Source organism: Hemitrygon akajei, chromosome 6 (genome assembly GCF_048418815.1).
Source record: "Hemitrygon akajei chromosome 6, sHemAka1.3, whole genome shotgun sequence".
NCBI classification, from domain to species: Eukaryota; Metazoa; Chordata; class Chondrichthyes; order Myliobatiformes; family Dasyatidae; genus Hemitrygon; species Hemitrygon akajei.
The window spans coordinates 134,388,217-134,405,818 of NC_133129.1; the positions used below are offsets into that span (position 1 = coordinate 134,388,217).

At 39.5% G+C, this 17,602-nt stretch overlaps 1 protein-coding gene across 1 annotated transcript; it reads left to right on the forward strand.

Annotated features, from left to right (window-relative positions):
- The first annotated feature begins 1,581 nt into the window (after positions 1-1,581).
- On the forward strand, positions 1,582-17,537 carry LOC140729500 (L-lactate dehydrogenase A chain). Its single transcript, XM_073049293.1, has 8 exons — positions 1,582-1,702; positions 8,925-9,058; positions 9,564-9,681; positions 10,559-10,732; positions 14,702-14,875; positions 15,733-15,850; positions 16,589-16,712; positions 16,911-17,537. Exons 1-8 carry the CDS (start codon positions 1,639-1,641, stop codon positions 17,073-17,075), a joined length of 1,071 nt encoding a protein of 356 aa, XP_072905394.1. The 5' UTR covers positions 1,582-1,638; the 3' UTR covers positions 17,076-17,537.
- The last annotated feature ends 65 nt before the right edge of the window (positions 17,538-17,602 follow it).

A 17,602-nucleotide genomic window follows, 5' to 3' on the forward strand; every position in this document is an offset into this window, starting at 1 on the left:
GAACTAGTCTGGTGAATCTTCACTGTATTCCTTCTATTGCAAGTTTATCTTTTTTTCCTTGGGTAAGATAACCATAATCGTGTGCATTTGATGCATCCACCAAGCCACTTAGTTTTGATCAAGCTTTTAGTCCTCTGTTGAAGTATCTCCTTTTGTGCATTAACTTTCCTTTAATGATGCTTCAGTGATGATCCTGGAAGTGTGTGTGGCATTGAATAAGCTACATAAATGCAATTTATTGTTGCTGCATACTGATGATCCCTATGTGCAACACAGCAGTCGTGAAAATAAAGCTTTTGTACAATAATTACCAAGTGTCTGAACTCTGAACTAAAAATTGGCCCTTCAATGCAGCAAAAGAGTGCCACAAATCAGGAACAAGCCGCAATGAATGAAAAAAATGGGCTCCATGGGAGGGAAGAGTTGCTCTTGGAATGGGTTGATCATGGGCTGAAGGACGTGTACCACGCTGTATTAAACAGTGAGAGGATTTGGGCACCATAATCTAAGAAAAAAAGTGCTGGTGAAGAAGAGGGTCTAGAGGAGGTTATGAGAATGATCTCAGCGATGAAAGGGTTAACATATGAGGAGCGTTTGATGGTTGTTGAATTGTACTCGTTCGAGTTCAGAAACCTCATTGACACCTGCCAAGTTTATTCACTGGTCTGGATGGAATGAATGGAAGGAAGGTGCTTACGGTAATGGTAGAGTCTTGGACCAGAGGGCACAGACCCAGAACAGATGAATGTCCCTTCAGAGATGGGCAGAAATTTCTTTCGCTAGAAGGTGGTGAATCTCTGCCACAGGCGGCTGTGGAGAGCCAAGTCATTCGGTACATTTAAAACGGAGGTTGATAGGTTCTTTATTAGTAAGGGCGTCAAAGGCTACAGAGTAAAGGCAGGTCGGGAAACAGTAAAACAGCCACGATGGAATGGCGGAGCAGACTCAATGGGCTGAATTGGTGGTGCTTAGACCTTCAGCACATTTTCGCTTGGAATGTACGCCCTATTTTTAATCTCCAATGAGACTCTATGCAATTTTGCTTGATAATACTTTTAAAATGTGGCAAGGAAATGGCTCTACGTTAAAAGCTTTACAAGTTCCAAATAAATACGTTATTGGTTTTAAAGTGCCTCATCAAAAGTATCTGGAAATTAAAGTGGATTCGTAAAGCACTACACAAAGTGCGCTACAAATTGGTTCAAGTTTGAACTGGAAATTCTTCTTGGCACGTAATAAATTGCGTTAGGGTGAAAATGTTAGTCTATGGATGGTCACGTAAATTGTATTGAGATGATTTGTTTAATAGGATGGCTGTGCTAAACCTTTCATTCATATTTGAGGATTCTGCGTCGAGCAGTTCAGTAAAATTTAGACATACCCACTAAGGATGCATTATTGTATATTTCTCCGGGGATTTGCCCCGAATGTCTAGTAATATGCATTAAACATAATACACGTGTTCAGCTTCCTGAGCAGTTATTCACCCCCAAGTTATACACCACCCCAAACCACTTCCTCACATAGACTCGTTCCTACTGTACGTGACTCCAGACACGACCACCGGTCCCGTCAATCCCATTCAGCGTATTCGCGCATCTTCGTTGCGTGAGATGTAGATTACGTACGTGTTCGTTTATGACGCTGAGTTTAAATAGCAGAGCGTGTGCTGGTCACTGCGGTATTTGGTCGTGGGAAGAAGGTAAGGCACGGCAGGGATGGACGAACGAACGAGTAACTTATCAAACTGTATGGCTTCAGTATGTCCAAACGTATTGCATGAATTTTGCGGTAGCGATTGCGAAATATTATATGTTATAAATTGCAATTCATTTTTGTTAAGTAGTATTTGTATAGATTATTTTGCCTCGCTGGTTTAAAAATATTGCTGATCCTTTTATAAATTAGTACCATACCATAGAACAAGTATAGTTTCACATTCGGTGTGTTTAATATGGTTTTGTTAAAATGGTGGATTCGTGTTTATGATACTCGGTTCCTGATGTGATGACTGGCGCAAGGCTCGTCTTACTAGATACTAATAGATACGGGAGACCTGCCGGAAAGATCCTCGGTATGCGAATTTACAATAAATTAACCCGAGCCAAGGTCATAAATCGGCCCTGATCTGGATTTCCAGATCGGCTTCGATATGGGGCTCAATTCAGCTCGAATCTTGGCTTAAATAATTCGTTCTTCAATCCGACGACGTTGATGCACAGCATATGATGCCCTCTGGTTGCAGTAAAGCAATTCGGATATTGCCCTCAGTCATTTTCTGGAGTAGTTTGCATGCTCAGTACGCGTGGTTAACTAAATTATAGTCCACTTGTTAACGGTGAAGTTGGATATGGAGAGGAGGCGAAGTGACTGGTGATCATTTTGAGGACTTAGAAGTTGAAATAAGTAAATAAAAATTTCACTTAAATAGAATCGAGGCTTCTCGTCCACTTTTACCACAGGAATAGATGCTGGGGCCAAAGCAACACGCTGGAGGAACTCAGCAGGTCGGGCAGCATCCGTGGAAACGAGCATCAACTTCAATGTAAAGTAGTCCTGCTGGGGCGAATGCGACGCGCTTAATGGCACGTCTTATTCTGAATAGTTCCTGTAAAATGACTTCGAAAATGCCTGTGACAAATTCATTTGCAAAATGCTGCCTCTAGAGGGAAACGAGTTAGTAGTGCGTGGCTCTTCGAGTTCATTTCCGTCGTCTGTAAAGAGTTGGTTGTTCTTCATTGTGACCGCGTAGGTTTCCTCCCCGGTCATTATAAATTGTCCTGTGATTAGGCTATAGTGTTAAATGAGTGCAACCCACTCATTTGTCAGGCCAAAGGGCCTGTTCCGCGCTGCGTCCCCAAGTGAAACCACAAGGAGCACGTGACTAAATGTATTCTGTTTCAAAGCCGGCAGTAGGAAATTGGGATGCAGATGTAGACGCTTTCAGATTTTGGAAGTGTGGTTCAGAGTTTAAGAGAACAAATTTTTTTGAAAAGTCAAATTTAAACTCTGGAGCAGGAGAAGACGAGTTGGTCAGCGTTAGTGGGAACTGCAGGTGAATTGAATTGACTTTATTACTTACATCCTTCACATATGTGAGGAGTAAAAATCTTTGCGTCTCTGAATGTGTAATGTACAAATTAGAGTAATTTGTAATAAATAGTATGTGCAGTAAAATATACAGTACAACAGAACGGTCAATGCAGCTTAGAAATACAATTGTGTCATCCTGAATTAATTAGTCTGTTGGCCTGGTGGAAGAAGCTGTCCTGGAGCCAGTTGGTCCTGGCCTTAATGCATACGTATCCCGTATGGTTTCCCTGAGTGAAAGTAATGAAAGTTTTATACCCTGAAGCAGGTATAGTTCAGTAAGTACTGTTAATGGGTCAGAGGAATAATGCCTTTTCCATTGTCACGATGAGGCCACACTTGGGCTGGAGGAGCAACACCTTGTATACTGTTTGGGTAGCCTCCAACCTGATGGCATGAACTTTGATTTCTCAAACTTCCAGTAATGCCCCCAACCCCCTTCACCATTTCCCAAACCCCTTTCCCCTCTCTCATCCTTATCTCCTTGCCTGCCCATCGCCTCCCTCTGATCCCCCCTTTTTCCCTTCCATGGCCTCTCTCTTTCACCGACCAACTTCCCAACTCGTTATTTCATCCCTTCGGGTTTCACCGATCACCTTGCGTTTCTCTCCCCCCTCCCCAACCTTTCAAATCTACTCAGCTTTTTTTCCCCAGTCCTGAAGGGTTTCTGCTCAAAACAGCGACTGCACTTTTTCCATAGGTGCTACCTGGCCTGCTGAGTTCTTCCAGCATATTGTGTGTGTGTGTTGCATGGATTTCCAGTATCTGCATATTTTCTCGTTTGTGATGCAAGTTCAGACGGGAGGCAGTGTTCTGAGTGACTTCTATTTTCAGAAAGGTGGCTATGAGGCCAGCCAAGAGCACCCTAGGATAGTCAAATCTATAAATAACTAAATGCATAAATACTTAAGGAGGCAACGGGGTGAAACTGAGATTATAGATGTAGGAAAATATTTTTATTTATTTAGCAATTGTGTGGAATAGGCCCTTCCTGCCCAGCAACCCATCTATTTAACACAAGCCTAATCACAGGACAATTTACAATGATTGATTAACCGGTTTATCATTAGGCTGTGGGAGGAAACTGCATTTTACTGATGCTATGAATTATGCTTGGAGGTTAATCGTGATCTAAAGTTCACCAAACCTTGTAAGTTAAAACGCATTGGAGCTGTCTGCTGTACTTGTTCTGACTTAAAATGGCAATGGGTGTACAAGGTAACTAACCTGCAGATTTAAAGTTTGCTTTTCAGAATTTTTTGCTGTTACTTAATAAACTATCAGTTGGCAGAAACAAACCTATTCATACATTCTTTCCTCTACTGTTCTGGCACAATTTTAATATTTCAAGTATTTATTTTAGATATGTTAGCACACTATAGATTTTGAACAAAAGTTTGTTTGCTATTGTCAGCTTTCAATATGGATTCTGTTCGTGCACCATTCTCTTTGTGGCAGGGGGAGAGGTTACAGTTTTCATGGGTGTTGACAAGTTTGTTAGCCAAATGATGAAATGATCTGATAATATCCACCTCAGTAAATGTTCTGTGTTACTTCCTGTCACAGAACACTTACTAAGGAGGATATTGCCAAATCATCAACCTCTTGCTTGCATTTAATTATTTGGCCAACAATAGCGAGTGCAAGTTGGCTATTGCAGAATCTTTCAGTTCTTGAAATATAATGTTTATTTCTAAAGTAGTTCAATTCTATTAAGGTTTATCTCCCTCTACTCAACCAGTTATTTGCAGGAGCAGAATTGATACGTTAGAAGTTCTGTGTAAAACAGATGTAGATGTTCTTTACATTAGTCAGTGTAGCTTTGAATTACTGGGAGTGGTTAAAATAGGTAAGTTATTGAAAGGAGTACTTTTTTAAAAAAAAACACTACAGGATTATCATTACTTAGCTATATATTCCTTAACTATTATTTTAAAGTTCTTCAAAGTGCCATGGAATCTTCATGTAGTAAGGAGTTACATCCTGCGTAACTATCTCCTAAAATTTTATTCTTTTAATCACTGGACTAATGCTAATTGGCACCAGTGAAAGGTTGCCCTTTGTGTAGTTGCCAGGAATCAAATATGATTTGTTTCTGCTCTGATTTTTGTGGATTGAGGTGGCTGATGAGGCCAATGAGAGTATGACAGGCTTCTACAGATTGGGCAGCAGGTGGCTCATGGGGCAAGCAGGGAGTTGGTTGGGAAGTGGTGTGTTCTTTTGCCATAGTTTTTAATATAAGGTTCTGCTCCATTTTGAGCAGAATTAAGTCATTTGGCCCATCTAGTCTGCTCCACCATTCCATCATGGCTGACTTCTGGTAAGATGGAGGCACACGGACAATTAAGAGACTCTTGGGTATGTGAATGAAAGAATGCATGTAGGAGGGAATGGTTATTTGATCTCTGAGTGGTTTAAAAGATCAGCACAATGTCATGAACCAAAGGGCCTGTATTGCTCTGTGATCTTCGGGAAGTAGTTGAGGTAGTTTTTAAAAAAAAACTCAGTGGTGGGTGAATGGAACATGTGGCAGGGACGATGGTGAAGGCAGATACATTTAGGGACATTTAACAGACTCATAGACTGGCACATGGAGGGCTATGTGGGAGGGAAGGGTTGGATTGATCTTGGAGTAGGTTAAAAGATTGGCAAAACCTTGTAGGCCAAAGGGCCTGTATTATGCTGTACCTTTCTAGGTAGAGCCCCTTAAGTATTTCACCTTTCTCCCTGGACCTATGATCTCCAATTGTTGGCCCACCCAACCTCAGCGGGAAAGCCTGCTTGCATTTGCCCAATTTATACTCCTTGGTTTTGGCTCCCTTGCTTGCTATTGTCATCATTTTGTAGGTTTATTTTTCTTTTCTGTTTTTCTTTGTTTAAATTTACACATTTTTTAAAAAATTAGCACTGATGCATGCTCTGGTGCACGTAATCTTATTTGGGACTTTGTCAAGTCAAGTTCTAGTACTGCAGACCCACCCCATGGACCTGACTTTCCTAGCAGAAAGTTAATACATTCTTGAGGTTTCAATGTCATCTTTGTCAGGTTTTGATTTTTCACATGAATATGGCTAAATGCTTCTCTATCTTTCCTGCTGTTTCTCCATCCTAAATGGCTTTATGTACTTTACTCCTAAACAGCAGTAAATTAGTTGGAGCGTGCAGTGTGATTGGACACAGCCTGCACAATGCACACGTGTTGGTGGTTGCCTGCTGGGAATTAGTGACGTGCTTCAGTTGGCCACTTGGAAAATGCTGTGAGGGGACACCCAAGGCATTTGTAGCAAGGCAGCAAGGATACAAGAAATACAACAGAAGGCTTTGAGATGCAAGTGTAAAATGGTAGCATACAAGGTAAAGAGGCACAAAGTTGAATATGATAGTAGTTTATTGAGCTAGATAAAACTTGATATGGTAGTGTATTAGAAAGTTAGAAGCCAGTAATAGAGAGCTGTGAGTGGATAATTATCTATAAATGTCTCCATTCTGTGGCCTTGCTGAAACAACATTCAGAAGAGGCGCTATTTAAATTGACCCAAACATTGTAGTGGCAAGTGGAATGTAATTGCAGTTGGAATGCATATTTGATTTAGACGAGTAAACAATGAAACGTCAGTGAGCTGACTGACCCTGGGAGGGTAATTGTGAAGTTACTAGCTTTCAATTACTAATGACTATTTAACATTTGAATGAAGATGCTCCCGAATCAGCACAGATTCTGTTGGCTTGGACTCTGAAATAATGTACTTAGCAGCTTGGAAGTTGATTGTAGGACAGTTGTGTAAGGTAAGGTTGGCTGGTCATGGTAAATGCTTGTCATGCTCAATTTACAACTTTTAATTTGCTAGAAACATAGAAAACCTACAGCACAATACAGGCCCTTTGGCCCACAAAGTTGTGCCAAACATGTCCCTACCTTAGAAATTACTAGGCTTACCTATAGCCCTCTATTTTACCAAGCTCCATGTATCTATCTAAAAGTGTCTTAAAAGACCCTATCGTATCCGCCTCCACCACCGTTGCTGGCAGCCCATTCAACGCACTCACCACTCTGAGTAAAAAAAACTTTACCCCTGACATCTCCTCTGTACCTACTCCCCAGCACCTTAAACCTGTGACCTCCTGTGGCAACCATTCAGCCCTGGGAAAAAGCCCCTGATTATCCACACAATCAATGCCTCTCATCATCTTATACATCTCTCTCAGATCACCTCTCATCCTCTGTCGCTTCATGAAGCAGTTGTTTGAAGAACTGAAGAAGATTGGGCTTTGTAAGATTGCCTGTAGGAGGAAGGGGAGGTTGAAAGATGAGGTGCAAAGTTCTGTAGACTTGAAAAAGGTGATATTTTAATAACCTTGTAATAACAAATGGAAGGAGGAAAGATGATAGCAATTTTTATTTGCCATCCATATTGGAGTAGATGAACTTACTAATGTTTGAATAGAAAAGTGGGAACTCAAATGCGTAAATCAGTGTAGTGCCAAAAAGACGTAGTATTTTGTTGGTTTATAACTTGCGATAGAATTCTCCCACCCAGCTAATCTGATATTGCTATAAATGTAGATACTACTCAGAATCTGATGTGTAGTCAGTCATTGATGCATTATGAAATTACAGAATCTCTTTCCCCTTCAATACAGGTTGCTGTTAACAACATGGAAAAAGATTTAGGTCAATTGTATAACCAGATTAGTTGTGATTGAAATGTAATACTGATAGACGTATCTTTGGGGGCAGGGGGGCAAATGTAGCAAATTCAGTACCAGTAATTAGTATAATGCAAAAGGCGTTTATAAAGAATGAGTCAGTAAAAATTAATAGTAATGTGAGACTATGGAGAAAAGCTGCAAAGAAAAAATATCAAATTTTGGAGAGCGATGCTTGTACAACATTGTATAATACACCCAGTCAATTTGTTTTTTTGTGAACAAAGCATGTTTATTGAAGTGTGATCAGAGGAGAGCAATGCTAGTCTCTAGTCTATTTTGAAACTTGACTTGTCTATATTAAATATACATTATCAAAATTTAATGTGTTAATTTTTCTAATACAAAATAGTTCAAACTTTTCTATCTACTTCCCAGATGGTCCAATCTAAGTAGTCCCTAAAGTGGTTGTGTCTAAACTGCTTTCCGTTTCTAAGCTTGGCCAATTTCTGGAAGATGTTGCAATAGATGATGTTCATTTTATCGATTGAGAAAATTGGATAGTATCCACCCTCAACTTCCTTTCCAGATGTATTGGTCCTCAGTGCTTTATTCTAGATGATCTATGGTTGCAAGGCTAAAAAGGCAATCGGAATTGTATGCAATGCTTTCAGTTGGTTTTGCTCTCATTAAATTAAATTTGCTCCTATTTGATGTTGCCAGTCATAAGCCTTTATTGCTGGCTTAATTCCACTTGATTTCTCATTTTGAGAGATTCCATGCATCTTGCCTCCAAAAATTATCTAATACATAGTGATTTCTGTCTGTTATAAATGTACTGCAAACAGCAGAGATCCTAAAACTGATGTCAATTATAACTCCTTGTCAAAAGCAACCAGACTTTGACAGAGCTTATCTCTTCTTCATGTGAATTCCTGTAATGGGAACTTGCATCATAAGAAGTGAGCACTTGCACAAGTTAAATTTAACTTTGTAGCCTGGCAAGGGAATTGGGCTACATATGATTGAATTCATCTAGCACGTTGTTTCATGCAGCAAGGTAATCACAGACCACATAATCTTTAGAAGAAATGTCCTTAAAATTTGAACTCCTGGCTAGTATCATGATTAGATTCTGGGAAAGTGATTTAAAAAGACAATTGATGCCTATTATTTCTTTTCGGCAGCAAAAATGGCAAACCTGAAGGAAAAGCTAATTAGCCAGTTGGCATCCTCCGGGGAGCAGCACTCCTACAACAAGATTACTATTGTTGGTGTGGGCGCAGTAGGAATGGCATGTGCCATCAGTGTCTTAATGAAGGTAAGACAACATTCAGGTGGCAAAGTTGCTGTTCCCACCAGGACTAGACTTGGGGAGTTACTACTATTGAACACATTTAGAAGCTGAAAATGTTGGAATGCCCTAGTTTGCATGTTTGACATTTGAGATATTGAGTATCAAACCAATACAATTTTTCCATTTCTACCCCCTACTCAACATGACGTTAGCTCTTGAATGACAAGTATCGTCTTACCTTTCTTCATCTGGCCTACATGGAGAAGTTTACTTGGCTGTTGTTGAACTACAGCTGACGTGGTTCCAAGAGCAATCAGGAATAGGCATTTTGTATAAATTTTCTTCCCTCTTTCCCCTCCCCCACCTTTTTTCAGGGCTAGTGAGACATTTTCTCATACTTAAATGGCTATCTGGGCTACAATGGAGTAACTTTGAAAATAATGGAAATCAAATTAAAACACTACTGGACCCTATGGTATTAGGCCTTTAGTCTTGCTAAGTTGACTCTTACTGTGGTTGCATATTTCAGGATCTGGCAGATGAGTTGGCTCTGGTGGATGTAATGGAGGATAAATTGAAGGGGGAGATGATGGACTTGCAACATGGGAGCCTGTTCCTCCACACTTCCAAAATTGTGTCCGGCAAAGGTGAGTTACGGGTAGGGGAATGGGAGGAGCTGGGATTTTGTGAGCATATAAGGTTGGGAACTAGGTAGAAAGGTGAGGTGGAAGTGGGAAGGTGGATTGACATTAACTTGGGTGCCTTCTCAGCATCTCCCTGATTAATTCTTGAGTTAGTAGTTTAAATGATTAAGAAAGTTACTCTTGGTTAAATATTATACATTGCTGGCAAGGCATGCGTTTATATAACTACAATACAGCACAGAATAGGTTCTTGTGCCCATGATGTTGTGCTAAATGATTCTGCCTTTTTTCTGAACAGAATACCCCCTAGAACTTGCCACCCTGAGCACCAGTCCTCACCAGTTATTCACATGATCTGTCTTTGAAACAATATTGTCTATGGAAGTGTGTGTGGACTTTTTATAAAAAAAAAAGTAATAATCAGGACCAATACCTCTAAAATAGGGGACAACAAGTATCTCGGATGATTTCTGGTTTAGAAGATTGAGAAAAGGATTAAATGAAGGAACACTAGAAGGCTCGTGAAGAGTATCATCACAAGCAGAGAATTGTTAAGCCAAATAGTGTACTAAGGTTACAAAGAATGTCATCGACTTAAACCATAAATGTGGCGAACTAGGTAGATCAAATTTACAGGTCTCGAATAGGAAACAATAAGTGAAGAATTGCAAGTCAGGAACCAGATCTGCAGTTCTATGCAAGGGATTTTTCAGCCTTCTCTTGAATGTTGAGATTTTAGTGTTGGGCTGGAATGTCGATTCTTGTACAGAGTGTGCTAGTGGAGAAAGTAATGTGGTACAGCTCTTTCGCATCAGATATCAGTTTTATGGAGTAAGAATTGAGATATATGATGGGGCTAATAATTTTGTTCCTATGATAGATTATTCTGTTAGTGCCGGTTCCAAGTTGGTTGTGGTCACAGCTGGTGCTCGGCAGCAGGAGGGAGAGAGCCGCCTGAACCTGGTTCAACGCAACGTAAATATCTTCAAGCATATTATTCCGGATATTGTCAAGCACAGTCCAAACTGTGTCTTGCTTATTGTGTCCAACCCAGGTGAGTAGTATCCACTTTGCAATGGGGAGGGTTCAAGGGCTTGGATATATTATGGGTTTAGAACAACAGATATGAAATTGTGTGGTCAAACTCTTAATCAAAAGATGCTGTCTTCAGCATGGAAGCATTATTACTGAAAGGGTAGTTGTTTTCACATGTTTACTGGGAGCAGAAAATTATATTTATTTTGCTATTGACAGTCTTCTAAAGTAGCTCAAAGAAAGATATACAGTTGTCAAATGCTAAAAATCCAAGAAGTATAGATCCATTAGATTTTAATTAAGTACTTAAGGGTATTACTGCAATGGATCCCATCCTCTCCTTTCCTCATTGGTCCAGGTTCATTCTATCTACTCTACTGTTCTGGCTCCATAGAGCCTTTCATCGAAAATTTGTAAATCTGACATGCCTAGTTACTCATAAGTTTTGTAATAAAATAATGGCATCCCTTGATTCCTATATCTCTTTCATGGCAACGTTTGTCATTGTTGAAAAATCTCTATAGATTATGTATTGGTTTCTTTCGATCCGATTCTGGTGTTGCATTGTGTAGATGCAGTCCTTTGTTTCAGTTATTCAATAAATCACTAGCAATGTCACTTCCAAGTTCTATCCTTGGAGTGGCCTCTATTCCAAACCATAAAGTCTCTCCTCTCCCAATTGACTCAATCTCCTGGTTGACATTTTTTTCAAGCCATATCCATTGTCCCAAATATCACTGCAAATGTGTAAAGCAGTTTGCTATCTGATATCAAATTGTAAAAAAAAAAACAAAAAACACCTATAACTTCGAGGTTAGTATTTTTTGGTATAAGTTTTCCACTCGGCTCCATCAAGCACGTGATTGTCTGGTAGAGCTGAGGAGAGCCCCAGCTTTACCCTTCTTTGGAACAGAATTAAGAAATTGCAAGGGTAAAAGAACGTCACTGGAGGTATATGCAGGCCTCCAAACAATAACCAGGATGTGGGGTACAAATTGCAATGGAAAATAGAAAAGGCATGTAAAAAGGACAATGTTATGATGGTCATAGGGGATTTCAATATGCAAGTAGTTTGGGAAAGCAAGATTCCTCCTGGATCTCAAGGGAAGAAAAATTGTGGAATGTCTGAGATAGCTTGTTGGAGCAACTTGTGGTTGAGTCCACTAGGGAAAAGGCAATTCTGGATTGGGTGTTGTCATGAACCAGGTTTGATTAGGAAAGTTAAGGTAAAGAAACTATTAGGAGAAAGTGGTCATAATACGGTTAATGCTGCAATTTGCTGCAATAATGCTGCAATTTTGAGAGAGAAGCTAAAATTGGATGAATCAGTATTACAGTTGACTAAAGGGAACTACAGAGACACGAGAGAAGAGTTGGCCAAAGTAGATTGGAAGGGGGCACTAGCAGGAATGATCATAGAGTTGCAATGGCTGCAGTTTCCGTAAGTAATTCAGAAGGCACAGGATCGGTTAGCAGCAGCATTTTAGAGGAAGGATGAGACAACCAGGTCTGAAAAGGGAAGTCACAGAAAGCATAAAAGCAAAAGAATGGGGGGGGGGGGGGATTTTGCAATATAGCAAAAATTAGTGGGAAGCTAGAGGATTGGGAAGCATTTAAAAACAGACAGAAGACAACCATAACAATGAGGGGGAGAAAAAACAAATGTGAACATCTGACCACTGGAAAATGATGCTGGAGAGGTAATAATGGGAAACAAAATGAGTATTTTGAGTCAGTCTTCAATGTGGAAGTGAGTAGCAGAAATACAAAAATCCAAGATTGTCAGGGAGCAAAACTGAATGTGACTGCTACTAAGGTACTTGGGAAGCTGGAAGTCTGAAGGTAATTAAGTCTCCTGAACCAGACGGACTGTACCTCTGTTCTGAAAGAGGTACCTTAAGAGATGGTGGAAGCATCAGTAGCCATCTTTCAAGAATCACTAGATTTTGGAGTGGTTCTGGAGGACAAGAAAATTGCAAACATCATTCTACTCTTTAAGAAGGGAGGGAGGTAAAAGACAGGACATTATCATTAGCTTAACTGGAGTAGTTGACAAGATTTTAGAATCTATTATTAAGGATAAGGTTTCAGGGCACCTGGAGACACAAGATTAAATAGGCCAAAGTCAGCATGGTTACCTTAAGAGGAAATCTTGATTGACAAATCTATTGGAATTCTTTGAGGAAATAACAGGCAGAATAGACAAATGAGCCAGTCGATGATTCTACTTGGATTTCAGAAGGCCTTTACGAGGTGCCACACATGAGGCTTTTGGATGGATGCTGGAAACTTGTGTTCCACAGTATTGGGTCCTCTACTTTTTACATTTTATTAATATCTGGATGATGGAATTGATAGCTTTGTGTCCAAGTTTATGGATGATACAAAGTTAGGTGGAGGGGGGTAGGTAGTGTTAAGGAAGCAGGGAGTCTGCAGTAGGATTTGTACAGATTAAGAGAATGGGCAAAGAAGTTTCAGATAAATAGTGTAGGGAAGTGTATGGTCATGCAGTTTGGTAAAAGGAATAAAGGCACTGACTTTTTTGCAAATGGAGTGAATTTGGAAATTGGAGGTACAAAGGGACTTGGAATGCTAGTGCAAGATTCCCTAAAGGTTTTCTTGCAGGATGTCAGTAGTAAAGAAGGCATTCATTACAAAAGGACTAGAATAAAAAAAGCATGTAATGCTGTGGCTTTGTATGTTAACCCCAAGCAGTATCTTATGAGGACCATTTGATGGCCCTGAGCCTGTATTTGCTGAAGTTTAGAAGAATGAAAGCAGATCTCATTAAACCTACTGAATTTTGAAATGCTAGGATAGAGTTGACATGGAGAGAATGTTTCTAAATAGTGGGAGATTCTAGGACCAGAGGGCACAGCCTCATAATAGAAGGATGTCCCTTTGGAAAAGAGATGAGGAATTTCTTTAGCCAGAGGGTGGTGAATATGAAATTCAAAGCCACAGATGGATATACTTAATGCAGAAGTTGATAGGTTCTTGATTAGTAGCGGCATCAAAAGTTACAAGTGGAAGACAGTGGAGTTGAGAGGGAAAATAAAAAAGCCACAATCAATTAGCAGAGTTGACGTGAATGGCCTAATTCTGCTCCCATGCCTTTCTGTTCATTGGGATGAATTTAAATTTAAGTTTCAAACACCACTTCAAAAATTACCTAAAATCCCAGATGGTTTCCTTTCCAGATATATTTTATTGTTCTTATCAGTAATGACCTATACTGTGCACCACTTTCAGTCCTACTTAACGCATAAATTCCCTATTAGCTCTTGTTTTCATTTAGTCGGCAGAGCTTTTAGCCTGCAGTGGGTGGTGTGGCTCTGAGTTGGTGAGAAGCCAGGCTTGTAACATGTAAAAAGCTGTTTAGTCTACACGTTTGGAGCTTTCTTGCAGATCTAGACTGGCTGAGGGGGTTGAATGCAGGCAGCTGCAAATGAAATGAGGCAAATGTGAAAATGGACGGTTGGGGTTTGGTGGCACAGGGAGAAAGGGTAATTACTCTGAAAAGATGACTAATGGGATGTACTGAGCAAGCTGTAGGAATTTTGTCTAGGAACTATCTTGTGCTCAAAACAAAGCATCATCACCATGGAAATAAATCTGCTACAGAGACAACCTTGTCTTGGAGTTCACCATTTTGGCATGTATTCAAACGAAAAATTTGAGATGTCCACTGCATCAAGCTAAATATGCATTCTCATATCCTATTGAGTCATACTGCAACGACTGTTATAAGTGCTGGAATTAAAAAGTGAGGGAAAAACCCTCTGAAATGACAACTATAGTTGACTGAATAAACTGGTTTTTAATGTGCCGTTTGTGTACTACTACACAGTTATGTGGTAGTTTATACTTGTTAAATAATTACTGAAAATGGAGCAAATTCCTTCTGTCCTTAAAGAGAAGGAAAAGGAATGAACAGGTCAGTTGTGTTGGGAGTTAATCTGCATATGTTTTTCTCTTTCCCCATCAGTCGACATCCTGACCTATGTGGCGTGGAAGCTGAGTGGTTTTCCTATGCACCGTGTTATTGGAAGTGGCTGCAACTTGGACTCTGCACGCTTCAGATACCTAATGGGGGAGAGACTAGGAATCCACAGCTCCAGCTGTCATGGCTGGGTGATTGGCGAGCACGGAGACTCCAGTGGTATGTCTGAAAGAGCTGTGCTGAGGTTATAGTTGAAATTGAAGTAGGTCAAATGTCATGTTGGACTGGTTAGGCAGAACTGTCAAATGTCTTTAACAGCTGTTTACAATAATGGTGTGAGACTTTAAGTTATTAAATTATTAGATAAAGTAGAAAAAGGCCTGGGGCAGATGAGCTGCAATCATTAAATGATGAGGTAGGCTTGAGGAGCCAAGCAACCTACTCCTATGTTCTTGATATTTGTGGTATTGAACTGGATTGCACAGAGCTGGTGGAATAGTTACCCCCTTCCCATCGGAGAGTCCTTGGGTTCAGCATAATCCAGTGTGTCACAGGTAGATTATGGATCTTGTGGGGAATAGAAAGCCTTTGGGGTGTGGGATGGACTAATAATTTTAAAAATGAAATGCCAATTTCAGAATGGAGTCAGAAATTCACTTTCAATTTATTAATTTGTATGATGAATCACAATAGTTTCAAACCTTCAGTGATTTTAAATATAGTTAAAACAAATCAATGATTACTTGAGTGGTTGAGGAATGTGGTTTGTAGTGAGTAGTTCTTGCTGTATTCTACACATTTGAAGAATTCAAGTCTGTCATCCATGTTGTAATTAAGCATCATGAATTCAAGTTCTTCCCTCGACCACTAGCAGTCAAAATTTCTTAGCACAAACAGAAAAATGTAATTTCCTAGGAAGTGATAGGTTACTGTTTGCAGGCAAATTATAATTCTATCTTAGTCAGAACTATCTTTAAAAAGTGGCTAGTATTTTAAGTTGTATGACATCTGTGACAAATGTTGGGTCATTTTTAAGTGCTTCTTATGTATTTTTCTTGATTTTATTTTTAAATTAGTGCCTGTGTGGAGTGGCATGAATGTTGCAGGTGTGAACCTGCAGGAACTTCACCCTGAGATAGGAACTGACAAGGACGAGGAAAACTGGAAGAAGGTTCACAAGGATGTGGTTGACAGGTGATAACTGCAGTGACCAAACACAGTTCTACTGTTTTATTATTAGGACACATTACTTTCATCTTGTCTGTTATGGCCCTTTGAATGGAATTTGGAGAAAATTAAGTTATCTTTCATTCTGGTTTTCAAAATGTCACCAGACTTCCACAGATTAATATTTGTTTGCAAATTCTATTAACATTAGACACCAAACAATGGCAATTAGCAACAAAGTTGGAAATTCAGTGACTTAAATGTTTGGATATGATGAAAGTTTACTGAATGGTATTGAAATGAAGAATACAAGTTATCAGCAGAGCAAACATCCAGTCTTGTCTGGATCAAACAAATTTAACAAGAGAAAAATAAGATTCCTCTGTATTCTGAAAATAGAAGCTACATGGAGTAATGGATAGATCAGCATGTTTTCAAAAATGTTTATTCTGGTAGATTTTTCTATTCCTTCCTTTGCACAATTTGAAATTATTTTTAGTCATAGTACACACTCCAGTATAATTTCATTTCATAATTTGGCATGGCTTTTGTATGCCATAAATTTAAGCGACCCACATATGAATGTTTAAAGCTCAGTGTATGCTTGTAGTAATCGATGATACATGACCGCTGTACTGCAGGCACAAGTAGAGCAACAGAAAATGAAGGTTACTGGTAAAATCTATTCTAAAGTCATAACTATTGCATTTATGGGAATAAATGCCTTTATCAAAGTGACTGACCTGTGGTTTGCTTATTCCACAGTGCTTATGAGGTGATAAAATTGAAAGGATACACATCCTGGGCAATTGGAATGTCTGTGGCAGATATGGCAGAAACTATAATGAAAAACCTGCGTAGGGTTCATCCAGTATCTACAATGGTTAAGGTAAGGGGAACAATGCTAAGTGCTTGAGCATGGTAAACAAATCAAGTGGAAGGAAGATCTAGTATATAAAATGGAAGCATAACTTTTCTTTTCTCCCCCTGCATATTCATCCCAGTGAGGACAGGAGATAATTAATGATGGGAGAGTAGAATTGAAAAATAGTTGTGGCACACACTGACTATCCTGTTCTTCCTACAGAATTTCTATGGTATCACCAATGATGTTTTCCTGAGTCTTCCTAGTGTTTTGGATAATCATGGAATTTCTAACATTGTCAAGATGACACTGAAGCCCAATGAACAAGCGAAGCTGCAGCAGAGTGCTACCACCTTGTGGGACATTCAGAAGGAGCTGAAGTTCTGAACCTCTGCTCTGTCTTCCTATGAATCTAGTCGTGTGTATGCTCCTGTTCTATGTGAGGGATTGCTTTGAGTAAATTGTGACTTATTTTTCTATCTCTGGTCAGAACAGTATTGCCATGTTTGATCATGTTGTCCTACTTATCCCAGTACCTCACTATTGCTAGTTAAGTATTTATGTAGAGTAGGCAGCTTGGTATGATATGAATAAAGCAATTGTCACTTTAAAACAATCCAAGTTCATTTTCATGTTCACTATTACATCTTAAGTTTTGAAGTTGGTTTAATGAGTAATGCTCTGGTAATCAACAATATCAGCACTAAAAGGATTTTACTTCTGAAATGAGGACCAAACCCTTTTTGCTTGATAAATTACTTGTAGAAATTTATGAATGTGCAAGATGACCTTGTGTCTAACATGGCCTGGTATTTCTCCCCTCCCCCCTAATAAAAGTAATATACAGTTGATGACTTTTCTCAATGTTTTGGGTTTTTCAAAGAAAGTTGACAAAATTATTAAGTTTCATAACA